General features: G+C 39.2%; 1 protein-coding gene across 1 annotated transcript in view; it reads left to right on the top strand.

The window, feature by feature from the left end:
• Positions 1-21,447, top strand: part of MTUS2 (microtubule associated scaffold protein 2) — a 754,499-nt gene that overhangs the window by 670,548 nt on the left and 62,504 nt on the right. The window contains exon 10 of the mRNA XM_053705569.1: positions 7,709-7,923. Within this exon, the coding sequence (XP_053561544.1) occupies positions 7,709-7,923 (215 nt within the window). The remainder of the gene's footprint in view (positions 1-7,708; positions 7,924-21,447) is intronic.

Raw genomic sequence — 21,447 nt, 5'->3', positions numbered from 1 at the left:
CTTTTATTCGCCAATGATGTCACGTTATCCTGCCCACTATTTTCAGCACTGTGTGGTCAAAATACTTAAACCAATAACTTTGTGTTTAAAGCGCCATTTTGAAACCTAGGTATTGTAAGCGGATTGGTACAGAGCAAAGGATACCCACGGAGTGGGTTTGGAAAACAATTAAATTTGCAGACAAGATTTCTGATACACGGTAGAGATATGTTAATGAAATGCTATTGATAAAAAGCGTATTTGGGGTAGTTAGTTAGTAACAGGCATAGAAAATATTTACTTACAGTGGCCCTTTAAGCCTCTAAATTTCTATCTGTTTCTAAGTCACTAAACAGGGCAGTGCTAGTTCATGTGAGCCGTATAGATAACATTGAGCTCACGCCTGTGGATTATTACAACACAGCATTAATTGTTTCAAATGCAAGTCAAATATAAGTCATGTGATCAGGGGACTGTCAGAAAATGCTTAGATATAAGGTAATCACAGAGATAAAATTTGTATAAATATAACCATGTTTTCTGTGCAAAATAGGGGGAATGGGTAATAAAGGGATTATCTATATTTTTAAACAATCAAAATGTTTGCGTTTAGAAAATCACCTTTCCTAATGTATCCAGTGTTTTTGAGGACAGAGTATAGTGGTGGGGGTTTTTAACTTCCAATTGTCACTCTTTTAAAGAAAATTGTAGTCAACTTTTTTTTTCACCTTTTTCTCTCCACCAGTAAAACAAAAGCAGTTGACCATATCAGCCAGTGAGGTTTATTAGGAGTACAAAACCAGTAATTTAGACAGCTTTTTTGTTTTTATTTTTTTTTTTTTGAGGCAAAAAAATATTTTGACTCATGTAAAGTTTATTCTTTTATATGTATGTTTTTTTAGTTCAATGTCCCTTTGATTTGGTTGAAATATCTTGGGTTTATATGAAGTAGGCCTAATGAGGACTGTGTTTACTAGAGGCACATAAGAACAGAGTATTATTTGATTAATTAGCAAATAAGTATTTGGAGTTAGCTGAACAAATCACATGAGCCAATGACAAGAAGCATTTATGAGCAGCCACCAATCAGCAGATAGCTTCTGTAATGCATTGCTGCTCCTGAGCTTACTCTTCAGCAAAGGATACAAAGATATCAAAGCAAATTTAGATAATAAAATTAAATTGGAAAGTTGCATGCTCTGTCTGAATCGTGAAAGTACAATTTCTCTTGTAAGGTTTATCCAGTCCACGGATCATCCATTACTTTTGGGATATTCTCATTCCCAACAGGAAGTTGCAAGAGGACACCCACAGCAGAGCTGTAATATAGCTCCTCCCCTAACTGTCAAAGCCAGTCATTCTCTTGCAACTCTCAACAAGCAAGGACGTTGTAGGAGAGAGTGGTTAAATATAGCTAGTTTATTTTCTTCAATCAAAAGTTTGTTATTTTTAAATAGTACCGGAGTTGTGCTATTTTATCTCAGGCGGTAAATAGAAGAAGAATCTGCCTGAGGTTTCTATGATCTTAGCAGGTTGTAACTAAGATCCATTGCTGTTCTCACATATGTCTGAGGGCATTACACAGATGAGGTAACTTCAGCAAGAGAATGGCGTGCAGTTTATTCTGCTATCAGGTATGTGCAGTTATAATTTTTTCTAGAGATGGAAAACACTAGAAAATGCTGCTGATACCGGATTAATGTAAGTTAAGCCGGAATACAGTGATTTAATAACGACTGGTATCATGCTTACTCCCAGGGGTAATACCCTTATGATATTGCAATATAAAACGTTTGCTGGCATGTTTAATCGTTTTTATATATGCTTTGGTGATAAAACTTTATTGGGGCTAGTTTTTTCCACATGGCTGGCTTAAATTTTGACTAGAAACAATTTCCCACTGTTGTAGTATAAAAGTTACAGTTGGTGCAGTTAAAAATTACAAACTGTGACATCCAGCTTCCCTCAAAGGCCCTCTGAATGCTATAGGACATCTCTAAAGGGCCCCAAAGGCTTTCCAAAGTCGTTTATTGGGGAAGGTAGGGCCACAGCTTGCTGTGGCAGTTGATTGTGACTGTTAAAAAAACGTCTATTTCGTTTTTTTGATCTGTTTTTTGAACTAAGGGGTTAATCATCCATTTGCAAGTGGGTGCAATGCTCTGTTAGCCTATTATACACACTGTAAAAATTTTGTTTGATTTACTGCATTTTTTCACTGTTTTTCAAATTCTGACAATTTGTTTCTCTTAAAGGCACAGTACCGTTTTTTATATTTGCTTGTTAACTTGATTTAAAGTGTTTTCCAAGCTTGCTAGTCTCATTGCTAGTCTGTATAAACATGTCTGACATAGAAGAAACTCCTTGTTTATTATGTTTAAAAGCCATGGTGGAACCCCCTCTTAGAATGTGTACCAAATGTACTGATTTCATTTTATGCAATAAAGATCATTTTCTGTCTTTAAAAAATTTATCACCAGAGGAATCTGACGAGGGGGAAGTTATGCCGACTAACTTTCCCCACGTGTCAGACCCTCTGACTTCCGCTTAAGGGACTCACGCTAAAATGGCGACAAGTACATCTAGGGCGCCCATAGCGTTTACTTTACAAGACATGGCGACAGTCATGGATAATACACTGTCAGCGGGTATTAGCCAGACTACCTGAACTTAGAGGTAAGCGAGATAGCTCTGGGGTGAGACAAAATGCAGAGCATACTGACGCTTTAAGAACCATGTCTGATACTGCCTCACAATATGCAGAAGCTGAGGAAAGAGAGCTTCAGTCAGTGGGTGACTGTTAATGACTCAGGAAAGATACCTGATTCTAATATTTTCTACATTTTAAATTTAAGCTTGAACACCTCCGCGTGTTGCTTAGGGAGCTTTTAGCTGCTCCTGAATGACTGTGACTACCATTGCAGTGCCAGAGAAATTGTGTAGACTGGATAAATACTTTGGCAGTGCCGGTGTGTACTGATGTTTTTCCAAATACCTAAAAGGTTTACAGAAATTATTAATAAGGAATAGGATAGACCAGGTGTGCCGTTCTCTTCCCCTCCTATTTTTAGAAAAATGTTTCCAATAGACGCCACCCACACGGGACTTATGGCAGACAGTCCCTAAGGTGGAGGGAGCAGTTTCTACTCTAGTAAAGCGTACTACTATCCCTGTCAAGGACAGTTGTGCTTTTTTTTTTTTTTTTTTTTTAGATCCAATGGATAAAAAATTAGAGGTTACCTTAAGAAAATATTTATTCAACAAGGTTTTATCCTACAAGCCCCCTTGCATGCATTGCCCCTGTCACTGCTGCTGCGGCGTACTGGTTTGGAGTCTCTGGAAGAGGCTTTATAGGTAGCGACTCCATTGGATGACATACTTGGCAAACTTAGAGCACTTAAGCTAGCCAATTCTTTTATTCTGATGCCATTGTTCATTTGACTAAACTAACGGCTAAGAATTCTGGTTTCGCTATACAGTCGCGCAGAGCGCTATGGCTTAGATCATGGTCAGCTTACGTGACTTCAAAATCTAAGCTACTTAACATTCCCTTCAAGGGGCAGACCCTATTCGGGCCTGGTTTGAAGGAGATTATTGCTGATATCACTGGAGGAAAGGTCATGCCCCTTCCTCAGGACAGGTCCAAATCTAGGGCCAAACAGTCTAATTTTCGTGCCTTTTGAAACTTCAAGGCAGGTGCGGCATCAACTTCCTCTAATGCTAAACAAGAGGGAAATTTTGCTCAATCCAAGACGGTCTGGAGACCAATCCAGACCTGGAAAAAAGGTAAGCAGGCCAAAAAGCCTGCCTGCTGCCTCTAAGACAGCATGAAGGAACGGCCCCCTATCCGGTAACGATCTAGTAGGGGGCAGACTTTCACTCTTCGCCCAGGCGTGGGCAAGAGATGTTCAGGATCCCTGGGCGTTGGAATTATATCCCAGGGATATCTCCTGGACTTCAAAGCTTCCCCCCCCAAAAGGGAGATTTCACCTTTCCACAATTATCTGCAAAACCAGATAAAGAGAGAGGCATTCTTACACTGTGTACGAGACCTCCTAGTTATGGGAGTGATCCATCCAGTTCCAAAGGAGGAACAGGGACAGGGTTTTTACTCAAATCTGTTTGTGGTTCCCAGAAAAGAGGGAACCTTCAGACCAATTTTGGATCTAAAGATCTTAAACAAATTCCTCAAAGTTCCATCATTCAAGATGGAAACTATTCGTACCATCCTACCAATGATCCAGGAGGGTCAATATAGCTACAACCCCAAGAATCTTTACAAAGGTTCTAGGGTAGCTTCTGGCGGTCCTAAGGCCGCGGGGCATAGCAGTAGCCCCTTATTTAGACGACATCTTGATACAGGCGTCAAACTTCCAAATTGCCAAGTCTCATACGGACGTAGTACTGGCATTTCTGAGGTCGCATGGGTGGAAAGTGAACGAGGAAAAGAGTTCTCTATCCCCACTCACAAGAGTTTCCTTTCTAGGGACTCTGATAGATTCTGTAGAAATTAAAATTTACCTGACGGAGTCCAGGTTATCAAAGCTTCTAAATTCCTGCCGGGTTCTTCATTCCATTCCGCGCCCTTCGGTGGCTCAGTGTATGGAAGTAATCGGCTTAATGGTAGCGGCAATGGACATAGTGCCGTTTGCACGCTTACATCTCAGACCGCTGCAACTATGCATGCTCCAGTCAGTGGAACGGGGATTACACAGATTTGTCCCCTCAACTGAATCTGGACCAAGAGACCAGGGATTCTCTTCTCTGGTGGCTATCTCTGGTTCATCTGTCCAAAGATATGACCTTTCGCAGGCCAGATTGGACAATTGTAACAACAGATGCCAGCCTTCTAGGTTGGGGTGCAGTCTGGAATTTCCTGAAGGCTCAGGGATCGTGGACTCAGGAGGAGTCTCTCCTTCCAATAAATATTCTGGAACTAAGAGCGATATTCAATGCTCTTCAGGCTTGACCTCAGTTAGCAACTCTGAGGTACATCAGATTTCAGTCGGACAACATCACGACTGTAGCTTACATCAACCATCAAGGGGGAACAAGAAGTTCCCTAGCGATGTTAGAAGTTTCAAAAATAATTTGCTGGGCAGAGATTCACTCTTGCCACCTATCAGCTATCCATATCCCAGGTGTAGAGAACTGGGAGGCAGATTTTCTAAGTCGTCAGACTTTTCATCCGGGAGAGTGGGAACTCCATTCGGAGGTTTTTGCACAACTGATTCATCATTGGGGCAAACCAGAACTGGATCTCATGGCGTCTCGCCAGAACGCCAAGCTTCCATGTTACGGATCCAGGTCCAGGGATCCCAAGGCGACACTGATAGATACTCTAGCAGCGCCCTGGTCTTTCAACCTGGCTTATGTGTTTCCACCGTTTCCTCTGCTCCCTCGACTGATTGCCAAGATCAAGCAGGAGAGAGCATCGGTGATTCTGATAGCACCTGCGCGGCCACGCAGGACCTGGTATGCAGATCTAGTGGACATGTCATCCTTTCCACCATGGTCTCTGCCTCTGAGACAGGACCTTCTACTTCAGGGTCCTTTCAACCATCCAAATCTAATTTCTCTGAGGCTGACTGCCTGGAGATTGAACGCTTGATTTTATCAAAGCGTGGCTTCTCCGAGTCAGTTATTGATACCTTAATACAGGCACGAAGCCTGTCACCAGGAAAATTTAACATAAGATATGGTTAAATATCTTTATTGGTGTGAATCCAAGGGTTACTCATGGAGTAAGGTCAGGATTCCCAGGATATTATCTTTTCTCCAAGAAGGTTTGGAAAAAGGATTGTCAGCTAGTTCCTTAAAGGGACAGATTTCTGCTCTGTCTATTCTTTTGCACAAGCGTCTGGCAGATGTTCCAGACGTTCAGGCATTTTGTCAGGCTTTAGTTAGAATCAAGCCTGTGTTTAAACCTGTTGCTCCACCATGGAGCTTAAATTTGGTTCTTAAGGTTCTTCAAGGAGTTCAGTTTGAACCTCTTCATTCCATAGATATCAAACTTTTATCTTGGAAAGTTCTTTTTTTGGTAGCTATTTCCTCGGCTCGTAGAGTCTCTGAGCTATCTGCCTTATAATGTGATTCTCCTTATCTGATTTTTCATACGGATAAGGTAGTCCTGCGTACCAAACCTGGGTTCCTACCTAAGGTGGTATCTAACAAGAATATCAATCAAGAGATTGTTGTTCCATCCTTGTGTCCTACTCCTCCTTCGAAGAAGCAACGTCTATTACACAATCTGGACGTGGTCCGTGCTTTAAAGTTTTACTTACAAGCTACTAAAGATTTTCGTCAAACATCTGCTTTGTTTGTTGTCTACTCTGGACAGAGGAGAGGTCAAAAGGCTTCGGCAACCTCTCTTTCTTTTTGGCTAAGAAGCATAATCCGCTTAGCCTATGAGACTGCTGGACAGCAGCCTCCTGAAAGGATTACAGCTCATTCCACTAGAGCTGTGGCTTCCACTTGGGCCTTTAAAAATGAGGCTTCTGTTGAACAGATTTGCAAGGCGGTGACTTGGTCTTCGCTTCATACTTTTTCAAAATTTTACAAATTTGATACTTTTGCTTCTTCGGAGGCTATATTTGGGAGACAGGTTTTACAGGCAGTGGTTCCTTCCATTTAAGTACCTGCCTTGTCCCTCCCTTCATCCGTGTACTTTAGCTTTGGTATTGGTATCCCACAAGTAATGGATGATCCGTGGACGGTGGACTCGATACACCTTACAAGAGAAAACACAATTTATGCTTACCTGATAAATTTATTTCTCTTGTGGTGTATCCAGTCCACGGCCCGACCTGTCATTTTAAGGCAGGTAATTTTTAAATTTAAACTACAGTAACCACTGCACCCTATGGTTCCTCCTTTCTCGGCTTGTTAACTATGACAGTTAGGGGAGGAGCTATATTACAGCTCTGCTGTAGGTGTCCTCTTGCAACTTCCTGTTGGGAATGAGAATATCCCACAAGTAATGGATGATCCGTGGACTGGATACACCACAAGAGAAATAAATTTATCAGGTAAGCATAAATTGTGTTTCTGACTTTAACGTCCCTTTTTAAAGGGATTTGGAAGTCAAACTTACACTTTCATGATTTATATATATATATATATATATATATATATATATATATATATATATATATATAAATATATAACATTATTGCAAAAAAATGCTGCCGTATAATGCTCAAGACACATGCACACTTCTCAGTTTACCTCAGTATGTTCTCATGGAAAAGTAAAGGATACAGAGAGAAGGTCAATGTAATAATATAAATAAAAGGTCTTTACATTTTTGTAAGCGCTATCTGAATCCTGAAGGCTTAATTTTGACTTCTCAAAAGTCAAAATTTAACATGCTTTAACATGCTCTCACCATATTATACTTTGATGTGTTATGCTGTTAAAGGGACAGTCTACTTGAAAATTGTTATTGTTTGAAAAGATAGATAATCCCTTTTATTACCCATTCCCCAGTTTTGCTTAACCAACACGGTTATATCAATATATTTTCGACCTCTATGATTACCTGTATGTAAGCCCCTGCAGACTGCCACTTATCTCAGTGCTTTTTACAATCTTGCATTTTAGCCAATCAGTGCTGTTTCTTGTATAACCATTATTATTCTCCACAGGAGTGAGAACAATGTTATCTATATGGCACCAATGAACTAGTACTGTCTGACTGTGTGCAAATAAAGGTAGTCTTTATGTCTTTCAGCCTTTAACATCACAAAGTGTGAGAAATTACAAAAAGAGAAGGAGGAGCTAGAAATCAAGTTTGATAATGAAGTGAGAAAGCTTGAAAGTCAACAACAAGGAGAACTCCAGGCTCTGAAAGATCAACTGCAGTTACATTTTAATGAGGAAATAGAGCGTTTACGAAAAGAACAGAATGTCCAGCTTCTCAGAATACAATCTCAACACCAGGAGCAGGTTAGTGGGCAGACTGTGCGCCCCATCACGCTTATCTGTGCCTCTGTCACGCATAATTGATTATAACCCACATACTGTAAGTGGCCAGGTTAGCTCATTAATAATATGCATATGGATGTGGTTTCCACTCCTGTTCCTCATTAGTACATGCCTCTCAAAATTACGTATATTCAAAATAAAATTTAAAAAAATAATAATAAAGATCATGGGGTTTTGTTTTTTTTTGTTTTTCTTCAAATCTTATGTTCACAGACAGGGTAAAAATACACACATTTTCCTCTCCAGATTGTTCACCTTAAGTCTTATTTTAGGACAGACAGTAAATAAACCATTTAAACTTCCTTTCTTGAACACAAGGAAAAAGAAGCAAATACAAAGTACAGATTAGGGGGCGCCGAAGATAAAAAAAAGAAATACATTTTTTATATAATATACATATATATAATGTATCCCAGTGAAAACAATTGCAAAAAGTCCCAAATATCAAATTCAATAGTTGATGCTAAACGATTGTCCTTCTTTCATCCAGGCAGCTCCTTGAAGCAAGTCTCAGTCCCGCCTTCTGATGATAATTCTAAAACCAATAAAATAAAACAGGGCACCAAAAAGGCCTAGTACAGCCTATGCAGGAGACGGTTATATAAAGATGACGTAGGTACACACAAACACAATGCACCCTCAAGTGCTAATAGCGCAGGCTGGAACCTCCCTGTTGTCCAGCAGACTGATATACCAGACAAACAGGCTACTTCTTGTCCACTAGGGTGATGGGGAATCATGCAAAACAGCTCAGCAAGTATAAGAAGTAAAAACTTTTTTTTAAAACAAAGGTCATAGCAGACGTGTTTCTCAGCCTACGGGGGGCTGTTTCATCAGGCCAACATTAAATGAGCCTGTGAGCTCAACATTTAAATACAGTATTGTTTTTTTAAATTTGTTTTAAAGGGGAAATTAAGCTAGTATTTTTGTGGAGATGAACCTCCTCCCTAAAATTAAGGTTTTGCTTAACCCTGGTATTTATCACATGGCCTGTAAACGTGCAACAAATTTGGGAGCACTCTGAAACTATGCCCCTCTCTTGGCCAAAAAGAAAATACAAATGTGATGCCTCTTAACATTTCTGAATCTTTCCTGTGTGATAGCTCATTTATCTGATTAGCTCTATTGAGCTGCCAATCAACACTTATTTTTAGTTTTTTTGTAATCTTTTGCATTGTTTCTTGAGTTATAGTTTACCCTTTGAAATGAGGGATGTTATAACAAGGAGTTAGACAAATGAGGAGACAACAGAAATAATTACCTTCACATATCCCAAATTAACTGCAAACATGCTACACTTTCTAATGTCTGCATTAACCTTTTCATCCTTTCTCCTTAAAGTCACAGCTCTTCCTTTCACAAACAGCACTCAGACTATTTATATTTCTTTTTCTCTTATACCGTCCCCCCTCTACAACACACATGAGCTCTATTCCTATCTCACATTCCTCAGCCAGCCATGCTTCACTGATTCTAAACTATAAGACACACTCTCATCTTCTTTCGCTCACCATCTTTCTTCTTCTTGCAGCTGAGGATGTCTCGCCTAACCCAGGTCCACCCTCTGCTTCCCTCAGTTAACTACCCCAAATGACACCTCATACACCTTGCCCACGTAACCCTCTAAACCTCATTAACTGCACCTCTCTTAGTACACCACAATTCTCTTGTCCCCTTTGGAATGCACACTCTGTATGCAATAAGCTTACCTAAATTCACAACTTATTTATTTCACGTTCACTTAACCTGTTAGCCCTCACTGAAACTTGGCTTTCCTTCTCTAACACAACTGCTGTAGCCTCTCTGTCCTATGGCGGCCTGCACTTCAGTCACACTCCCAGGCCAGGAGACAAACAAGAAGGGGGAGTAGGAATTTTCCTGTCTCCATACAGTACATTTCACTGCATTCCTTTACCCCCTCTCTTTCCTTCTCATCTTTTGAAGTTCATGCTATCCGCATCTTCTCCTCTGTAGCTCTTCGTATTGTAGTTATCTATTGGCCTCCTGAACCATCATCACAATTTCTGGACCACTTTGAAGCCTGGCTTCCACATTTTCTCTCTTCTAATGCCCTTCTCTCATCTTAGGGGACTTCAACATACCCATTGATAATCCTAACATGCCTGCTGCCTCTAAACTTCTATCCCTTACCACCTCTTTTGGCCTGTCCCAGTGGACATCATCTCCAACCCACTGTGAAGGCAACTCCATAGACTTGGTCTTCACTAATCTCTGTGCCGTTTTCAACTTCTTTAACTTCCCCTTTCCTCTCTCTGACCACCATCTACTAACTTTCTCTCTTACTCTACCTGCTACATCTTTGCAAGCCCCCCAAAAAATGCTACCTTACAGGAATTTAAATGACTTGGATCTCAGACTTTTCCACTCAACTAAATCCTCTGCTCTCCTACATTTCATCCCTCTCTTGCCCAAACCTTGTGGCTTTACAGTATAATTCGGCACTAAAATCATCACTTTATAAAACTGCACCCTCCACTGGTATCCGCACATCAATCACTCGACGGCAACCGTGGTACACCAAACAGACCAGATATCTTCAGCGATGTTCACAGGCTGCTGAACTGCAGTGCAGGAAATTGCGCACCTGTGCTGATTTCCGGCATTATAAATTTATCCTTAAGTCCTACAACTCTGTGCTCAGCCTGGCCAAACAAGTCTATTTCTCTTCCCTTGTTTCATCTCACGCATCCAACCCCAGAAAGCTGTTCTCAACCTTAAACTCCCTTCTACGTTTGCCTGCACCCCCGCCCACTACCAACTTCTCTGCTCAGATTATTGCTGATGACTTCAAAAACAAAATTGATACCATTAAAAAAGATATCTGCACCTCACACACCTCAAACTCCTACCCACCCTTTCTATTAACAAAGCTCTATGCTACTTCCCCCTGTAACGGAGAAAGAAGTCTCTATACTCCTATCCTTAGCTCATCTCACAACCTGCCCACTTGATCCTATTCATTCATAACTTCTTCCCTCTCTCTCTGCTTCACTAACCCCTACCCTAACTCATCTCTTTAACCAATCTCTCACCGCTGGCACATTTCCTGAAACATTCAAGCATGTGTCAATCATACCAATCCTAAAAAAAAAAACTAACTTTACCCCTCCGTCCCTTCTAACTATCGACCGGTCTCCTTACTTCCCTTTGCTTTAAAATTATTGGAATGACTGGTCTATAATCGGCTAACTCAATTTCTCACAACTAACTCCTTACTTGATCCACTACAATCTGGTTTCCGCTCTAAACACTCAACAGAAACCACTCTTACTAAAGTAATAAATGACCTGTTACTCACTAATTTTTCTTGACCTGTCTGCTGCTTTTGACACCGTCGACCATCCTCTCCTCCTAAAAATACTACATTCATTTGGCATCCAAGACACAACCCTCTCCTGGTTTGCCTCATATCTCTCAAACTGCTCGTTTTCAGTTTCCATTAACAACATATCTTCTGATCCTATGCCTCTCTCAGTTGGAGTACCGCAAGGCTCTGTCTTGGGCCCCATTTTTCTCTTTCTATACATCCTCCCTTGGGAAACGTATCGCATCCTTTGGATTGCAGTACCACTTATATGCTGATGATACCCAAATCTATCTTTCCTCTCCTGATATCTCTTCCTCTTTACTCAACCAGATTTCCAACTGCCTCTCTGCAATTTCCTCTTGGATGTCTTCACACTACCTCCAACTAAATCTGTCCAAAACTAAGCTACTTCTTATCCCCCCCTCTTCAAGACATCCAACACCTGACATTTCTCTGACGGTTGGAGACTCTATTCTCAACACCGCACCCCAGTTCCGCTGTCTTGGTGTCACACTTGACTCAGAACTCACATTCAACCCACATATACAAGCACTTACTAAATCCTGCTGTTCACACCTACGCAACATTTCCAGAATTCGTCCCTCCCTTACTCAAAAAACTACAAAAATACTAATTAATTCCCTCATTTTGTCACGCATTGATTATTGCAATCTACTTCTAAATGGTCTTCCAAAACACCGCCTCTCCTCCCTCCAATCTATTATTAATGCTTCTGCTAGACTCATCCACCTAAGTCGCCGATCTACATCAGCTGCTCCACTCTGCCAGTCTCTACACTGGCTCCCCATACACTCCAGAATACAATTTATAGTATTAACCTTAACTTACAAAGCACTCAACAGTCTAACTCCCAACTATATTTCCTCTCTCATCGGGAAATATTCCCCATCCCATCCTCTTCGATCAACCTCTGACTTAAGTCTCTCCACTGCTGTTATCTCTACATCCCACTCCCGTCTCCAAGAATTCTCACGTGCTGCTCCTGTCCTCTGAAACTCTCTACCCTGCTCCATAAGACTGTCTTCAACCTTGTATAGCTTCAGACGCTCCTTGAAAATCCACCTATTCAGAGAGGCTTACCAACTCTCCTCTATCCCTCATCCTAACCAAACTAATACATGAACTGCCTGACTATCTGCTGCAACTACAACCGATGTGACAAGCTACCCCAACCTTATGTCTCTGCACCCTAAACCTGTAGACTGAGCTCTCCGGAGCATGGCCCTCTTCCTCTTGTACTAGATTTGTTTAGTTTTGTTATGTTTTGTATTTTATCACAAATCCTTGTCACTGTACACCCCTATCATTGTACCCAGTTTTACAGAATTTGGTGGCACTATACAAATAAATGATGATAATAATAATAATAATGTTTAAGGCTCAGAGAGACCGGACCTGTCTGTCCAAAAAGAGGTAGAGTATTTATTTATTTAAATACTGCATCTATCCAAAGAGCCTTAAATTGGATCCCTATGGTGGTTATCTATGTTATGGCTTTGTAAGATTTTTTTTTCAATACCAGATACTGGAACTATGTTTGGCATCCATGATATCCAGTTTTATTAGAAGTCATGAGGTCTTTTATTTGTTCTGTTAATAGGTTTATCAAGCATACTGAAATAACTACAAAAGTTTATAAAATCTTTTTAAGGCAGCTTAATCTACCAATACTTGTACTTCAAATTTAGGTTTATCTCCAAACAATCATTCTTGATACCCCATTGTCGTGCTATAGTTTAATGGGACATAGTACTTAAAAATGTTCTCTGTTTCATTTAGAGACTAATATTTCAGAATGCATTATAGTGCTTTAAGACAAATGCATGTTCCTGTGACGGAATAACTAAACATTTTCTGTGGGAGTTGTCCTCCTCTGCAGATCAGCAACATAAACCTAGGTATCAATAATACAGTATGCAAACAAACCCTTTATTAATAATTTAATAAAATTAAAATAGCCTTTACTTAAAGGGACAGTCAACACCAGAATTTTTGTTGTTTTAAAAGATAGATAATCCCTTAATCACCAATTCCCCAGTTTTGCATAACAATACAGTTATAATTATACACATTTTACCTCCTGTAATCACCTTGTATCTAAGCCTCAGCAGACTACCTCCTTATTTCAGTTCTTTTGGCAGACTTGCATTTTAGCCAATTAGAGCTGACTCCGTGGTAAATTCACGTGCATGAGCTCAATGTTATCTATATGAAACACGTGAACTAATGCCCTCTAGTGGTGAAAAAACATCAAAATGCCTTTAGATTAGAGGAGGCCTTCAAGGTCTAATAAATTAGCATATGAACCTCCTAGGTTTAGCTTTTAACTAAGAATATACCAAGAGAACAAAGCAAAATTGGTGATTAAAAATAAATTGGAAAGTTGTTTAAAATTATATGTCCTATTTGAATCAATAGTCTTTTTTTTGGACTTGACTGTTTCTTTAGCCATTTTTATCCAAAACTATTTTTAACATGTCTAACCCTTACTCTTTCATATATGTGATAGAAAAATATTCAGTGTTGTTTCCCTTTTAAAGATATCCTGCTCTAGTAAGGAAGGGTCAGTTAACGATTCAAACATTGACGTATTTTGGCACAGGTAACTTGGAGCAGTAACACTTCAACCTCCTCTTACATGGCAGCCGGTATCACACTACCATATAAATGAATGGCTTTTCTGATACATCTTCTGATTGGTTATGTCATTCACATCCTTCTTTATAAAAAACATGCACAGAGAAGGTCAGACAAGAGGCATCAGCAAAAGCTAAGCTCAAAGTACACAAAGCTAGCTTTAGATTATAGAAACCTGGGCTACAGGTGAAAGGGGGCATCTCTTTAAAGGGATAGTTTGCTCAAAATTATCCTCTTTATGTTTGAGATATTTTACCTGCTAGTTGGAGTGTATTAATTTGTTTACAAGTAGCTAATTTACCCTTATTTCAGCATCTGAAATAGCTGATTTAGCCTGTGGTACTTGACTAGGCTATTGACTGGCAATGTAAACACAGCCAGCAGAAGAAATTACACTCCCAGTGGGGTGAAGAAGAGATAGCTAATAAAATATTTTTCCATTGTTCTCTCTAAGTATAGAACTTTGGTTTACAGTCAAACAAAAGATAAGGAAGCATGTTTGTTTACACAAAGTGATAACATAATGAGATTTGATTTTACCTGCAAGGTCAACCCATTTTAATAGGCTGTGGTTTCAAAGCACAAAACCAGCTATTTCATATACAAATAAACCTGAAAATGCAATTTCTCATACATTTTATACTCTACAAGGGAAAAAAACATTTTACATTATACTGTCTCTTTAATCCTTTTGCTGGCAGAGAGGCCTACAGTGCTTTGCTACAGTTTGTATACATTTATTATTGTTTTATAGTTAATGATTGTAAGACCATTTCCTGATTAAAGACCAGTAGTACTTAATCATTAAGGATAATGTCTTCATTCTAAAAAGTTCAGAATTAATTGACTTTTTGTTTCTGGACAAACGTCAAATGTTTTAATGAACATTTTAAATTTGTTTTGCAATGTGCACGTGTAACATTTGAATATCCAGTGCTTACCCCTTTTCTTTTTACATCTGTAGAACAAAGCTACTTATGTTAGTATTGTAGCTCTTAACCTAGAACCAAACCGCAGTCTTTTTTTACAGGGACAGGCAGACAAACAGCAGCTAACACAATGGAATTGGTTTAAGATGGAAAATGTGTAGTGAATTTGAAAATGGAACGTTTTTCCTATATACACATATAGATACTGCATAATGTTTTTATTTAATTCAGAAGGAGCAGCAATTGTCATGTTCATTTGCTAGAAACCTTTGACACCTCTAGACCAGTGTTTTTCAACCAGTATGCCATGGCAGACTGACAACAGTGTGACATATTATTTTTTAAATTTTGCTTGTTTTTTACTCTGGGTCGTTTTTTTATTTTGAGTGAGATGATGACTGAGGATAACTGCACCGGCAGCTCGCCTCCCCGACCTGTGTTCACACTTGGAAGGAACCCCCACAACACGTGCCTAGTGCAGGCTCTACACGCAGCACCACGCGACACTTCAATCCCCCATGCATGCTGGCGCAGCTTTGCTCCTCCTCCAGAACAGCATACCATGCTTCACATATAATCTTGTGCTCCACAGATAACTTTTCCCAGTTTGCGGGGGTGGGGGGGGTGGACTTTTCCCAGTGCGGGGGTGTCCCTCTTTCAAATTTTGAAATATTGGGAGGTATGTGACAGGCTCATTAGGCATACAGGCATGCATCATTTACAACCATGACATATTGACATTCATTCACAGACAATAATTATGATTGTTTGTGAATGAATGTCAATATGTCGTGTAGAGTTTGTAGGCGAGATGGCATGACAGTACAGTATGTGTGTGTGTATGTGTATATATATATATATATATATATATATATATATATATATATATATATATATATATATATATATATATATATGTATATATATATATGCACAGTATTAGGCTACAATGTGTGATTCTGTAAAATTTTGGGATGGTGGTGTGCCGCAGGATTTTTAAATGTAAAAAAGTGTTCCACGGCAAAAAAAAAGGTTGAAAATCACTGCTCTAGACCATGCACAGACGTGTTCAATAAAAAGTCTGTTATATTGCATTAGTTTATTACTGTTCACTTAGAAGAAATAAGGTTAAAATACATATCTGCACAGTACATAAGGCTGCTATGCAATGCAATTTTAGCCAGAAGGTAATTTTTTTGACGTATGTATGGAATTTGACATCGTTTTTTTTTGTATTAGTAGTATGGATAGAACATGTTTGTTTGTTTTTCATCAGTTATTGAAAATATTTATGATGAAAACTGACTTCAGTGTCCTTTTTTAAAGAGACATGAAATACCTTAAGAATTTAATATAAAATTTATAAAAAAAATTTCATTGTATAGGTGGTTCTCAATTGAAAATATGTTTAAATACCTTGCGTTGCCATTTTTCAATAGATTCCTTGCAATCTTTCTCTAAAAATAGGTGTGTTTCCAAACCCACCGTGAGGCTAATTTGCATTAGCAACCTAGGTTTTCTCTCTAGCCGCATTTCCTGGTAGCTAGAGAGTTCCCAACACATGTGCTCTTGTATTGAACCCCCGTAGATGCCAAATGTATTCCAGAGCTTGGCGGTCATGTGGCGGTGCGCATGGACAAGACCATTCCAATATGCATGCGTTGAGGGGCCATGCATCATCAATTTCAATATGGTAATTAGAATGAAACGATGGGAGGATTTGACTGCATGTTGGACAGCTCTTTTCTGTAGGCTGTCGTTACTGGCGTCATTATGAAGATAAAAAAATAACATTTATATCTAGGCTTTGTTTGAAAATAAAACTAACTAGAATTTGTATTTATTATTTAGATTAGATATAGCAATCTGTGTTTTGTTACACCAACCTTTAAGACGGTACTTAACAAGTACATCAAATAAATCATGTGCTGTCGCATTGTTCTTTTTATTTTCTCCCATTTTCCGGCCCCCTGTATCATGTGACAGACATTAGCCAATCACTGACTAGTATACCTATACCCTGTGAGTTTGTGCACGTGCTCAGATGGATCCTATTCCCCAGAAAGTGTGAATATAAAAAGACACTACAAAATTGGAAAGTGTCCTAAAACTGCATGCTCTATCTAAATCATAAAAGTTTGTTTTGACTTAATTTTAAATTGTTGGTCTTACAAATTCTGCATGAATTGGAAGCGCATTCTCCAGATCTCTCAATCTTATTCCAAACACTGATTGTTTGATCACTTCAATAGCTTTTAGATATCTGTCTCTAGAGAGAAGATGCATTTTAAAAGGGCACTGCAAAAAAGGAATGCTTTTAAACCTTTATTTTGTATGCAGACCCATTGCAATGAATGTAGTGTTTTTAATTACTAATGTATATTATGTACTACATTTTCAATTTACTTCTATTATCTAATTAGCTTTATTCTCTTGCTATCCTTCATTGAAAATATCTAGGTAGGCTCAGGAGCAGCAATGTATTACTGTGGGTGCACATAAATGCTTCTTGTCATTGGTTCACTAGATATGTTCAGCTAGCTCACAGTAAATTACTGCACCATCAACAATTCATACTAAGAAAATGAAACTAAATTGGAAAGGTGTTTATTCTTACTATCTGAATAATGAAAGAAAAATTGTGGGTTTCATGTCTACTTAAAGGGACAGTCTAGTCAAAATTAAACTTTCATGATTCAGATAGGGCATGCAATTTTAAACAACTTTCCAATTTACTTTTATCATCAAAATTGCTTTGTCCTCTTGCTATTCTTTGTTGGAAGCTAAACCTAGGTAGACTCATGCTAATTTCTAAGACCTTGAAGGCCGGCACTGCATTTTTATTTTTTTTTTTATAATTTTTTATTGAGGTAATGAATAATAACCGCATAACATAAAATGTGTCCAGGCACGGATCGTAAGCAGTAAAAATAATTATACATTTCTCAAGTAAAAAGTAAACTTAAGTTGACACATTGGAGTATCCATATTACAATTATTGTCACTATATTCAAACAAAAGCAGTGTCATATGTATCTATAGATAAGAGCCGTTATTATAACAATAAAGAGAAAGTAGCTACTGACATGGAATCATGAAATCATGAACACAAAGTGTAAATTAGTTTATGGTAAACAAGAATAACTGAAACACATGACAAGAAAACCTAATTTTTTTTCATATAATGTAGCTGATGATCCCTACTCCGATAGAAGAGGAACTCTATAGTCTAATAGCAGCGTGGTGTAGGGAGTTGGCTTTTGTCTGGCCTCTCTTGGGCTAAAGTGTATAGGGGGAAATGCAGCGGGCAAGAACCGCTCGTTATAAGGGGGAGGATAATAAGGGGGGGGGGGGCCGGAGCCTTCTAAAATAGCTATATAGTATACACAAGTTACCAAAAATTTTAGGTTTGATGATGGTGGTATATATGATTTGGGGTATCTTCTAAATAGGATAATGAATACACATACACATAGGTAATGTCTGTATGGGGGATATGTTTCTGAATTGTGAGTTGAATTAGCTAGTTCTTTGTATCGTTCATGACAAAGGGCCAGATAGAGGCTGAGGGAAAACAGACATATATCCTGCGAGTGTATGATGGAAGGAGCCGTAAAATAACAAAGTATGTACCAATTAAGGGGTGCAATTACCTAAGAAACCTGGATATCAGGCTTATATAATAAAGAATTATCATGAACGGCATCTGAATGGGGAAGTTACTGTAAATGTCAATGCATGTAAGGGATATTATAAGAGATGTGATAAATAAGGTTAACCCCAAAGAAGATTATGTACAGGGGAGAAAATTAATATATATAGAATGCAGGGGACTACTGTATGAGCCCCCTCTCCTGGGGAAGTGCCACCTCTAGGCGATGTAGGTAAAAGGAATATGGGTATGACCCGCCGGCAACAAGTACCGGCGGGAAAGGGAGAAGAGGGACTCAATGAGGACTAGTATTTTGTCCAAATAATAATTTCCGTACAGGGAGTGTAATCAATTAAATGTACAATTATCATACGGCTTGCAATGGATTCCCTTCAGGTAACTTAGCTAACTGATTCTGATGTACCTAAGATCTATAGGTATATGGCTTAGGGAAAGTCATTGGGCAGCGACCATCATGACTCTCAGCAGTGTCTCAATACACTCCTAATGCCTAGGAGCCTAGTAACACATATAAGATGAGTCATGATTAGAGATAGCTTAGAAATTAGACTAAAATGGGTAAACTATGTGTATTTTCATATGACATAGTTTATGGGTTAGCAATGACTAACTCTTGTGAATAGGAATTCCTCAAATTTTACCGGAAAGGGATAGTATGCAAGAATATCTAATTTGAGACCACAGAAAATATATGGAGTACATTAGAATCGAACTTATAAATGTAAAACAACAAACTATATAGCCAATCCAACTTCTATTAGCAAATTAACTGTATATATTATACATACCCCACCATGGCTGTATATGTGGACAAGAATTAAATAACATAATGTGTATAGAAATTAACACTGTACCTAGGAGTACACAGAACCTGTGGGCACATGTTTGGTTCTAGCATTCAAAATCTATTGCAGTGATAATAGGGTAGGGAGGTTGCCTACATTTTCATTATTCTAGAGATAGTCATGTTTAGGCTAGTACGAATGCGGAGTGTCAATATAAATTCCTGGTGATAGGCCTCTGTGCGCTGGCAAATAGGTAGAGAAACATAGTTAACTCTGCGACAGGGAGGGGTGCCACAATCACTGTGATACCATATATTCTCGCATGTATACAGTCCTACAAGTAAAGATAGATAGAATGGTAGTGTAGAGTTGCACGATTACGCCATAATATATATATATAACTCAAATAAGGTATATACAAAAGTATCCTAGTTATTCAGTGTAGACTGTTCTAGCATAAGGACACTCCCTCATACACAACAACTGTGAGCAGCAAGAAAACATAAAGGGAATAAATTATATATTATGGTAGTACCGGCATATAAGACAGTTGCATATCTATAACAAAGCATCATAGTAGAATAAAAAGACCATCCCTAATCAAACAGATGTGTTCAACCATAGGACTAGTATTTGGCAAAATATAGCTTCTGTAAAACCATAGATGAACAAGCAGAGAGTTCCAGCTATATATACAAAAGAGAACATTATTTAAACATTTGTAGCTAGGTTACAACAGGTACATTTATCTTTTAAGCTAGGTACCAGGCCAGCAAGGCGGTATAGTAAACTAGTTTAACTAGCACTTGAGGTAATGCTCGGGCTCCTAAGCATTATTTTCAGCCTGCAGTCAAACATTTGGGGTTTCTAGGTATTTATAAAGAGGAGCAGTATTTCAACTACCAACTAACTAACGTGAAACCTCAAGGGAACAGTATGAGAACTTTACGACAATAAGCCGTCTTCATTGTATATTGTCAGCTGGAGTATATGCATAGTTCCAGTAGCCCGCTAAAAGAAAAAAGAAGAAAAAAACAAAACAAAAAAAACACACACCTATCCCCACATTTAAAGTAATGTAAGCAATAAAAGTCCTGTTAAGCAAATTAAACTATCAGCGACCTGGGAACCACACACCAGTCATGGATGCAGTATATAGGTTGACACCGCAAATCCTAGAGAGTTGTTATCTGGGTGACATATTATATAAATTCAAGGTTGCTGGAACAAAAAAGAAGGGGACTCAGCATGGTATTGTTTCAAGCAGTAAGTCCCAGATGTGAAAACAAAGTTTGTGGTAACTGAAGGGACTTCTGCCCTTGAGTGTCTGTCCGACATAGTTAGTGAATTTAACCTACTCCTATCTTTCTGAACCACCTAATCTCATATGGAGCCTCAAGTTTGTAACTTCTCAGATCATCACACAGTTTTAGCGTGGTCAGTGGTAGATTCACTCTAGGGGTATGCGGTAGATCTGGATAGGTCCTCCTCGTCAATGCTGTCTCTAGGTGGACTCCATTAGTGGAGTGAGACATCTGCGAAAGGGAGAGATGGAGGGCATTCGGTTCGTGACTGGAGAGGTCCTTTGCGCTATATATGATCCCCAGCCCGGGAGCTATTTTTAGTGAGGGAGGTGTGTTGCATCGATCCAGGGTAGGAGCAATGTTAATAGCGGAGTGCAGCTCTGACCTGAAGGGCTTTGCTTGGGATATACGTTGTAGCTTTATGTGAGTAGCGGAGGGAGGTTCGGATATAGGTTGGGATTTCCCAGTGTCGCAGCGTGTGTTGCCCTGTGAGCGTATGCTTACTTGTCTCATTAGCGCTGACCTGTTATTAGGCTGTTGCTTGAATGCACCCAAGTCTGAGAGGCTCCCCTCTGAATGCACCAGAACTCCCGCGTAGGGCTCAAGCTCCGCAGAAGTCACTGTAGTCAGGGAGCGGTGGGCTTCTGTCGGTGTCTCCTGGGTGCCGGTCCGGATCTCTAGGTAGAAGTTTACCTCTGCGGGTTGTCCGAGAGCCACTGGAGTTTGGCGCTGTAAGTTTGCGAATTCTCGCTTGAGATCCCAAAAGTGCCTATCCATGTTAGCTGAAAAGGCTTCCAAGGCACTTGTA

Source organism: Bombina bombina, chromosome 3, assembly GCF_027579735.1.
Source record: "Bombina bombina isolate aBomBom1 chromosome 3, aBomBom1.pri, whole genome shotgun sequence".
NCBI classification, from domain to species: Eukaryota; Metazoa; Chordata; class Amphibia; order Anura; family Bombinatoridae; genus Bombina; species Bombina bombina.
The sequence above is the reverse complement of the archived record's forward strand: the minus strand, read 5'-3'. Positions and strand labels throughout refer to the sequence as shown.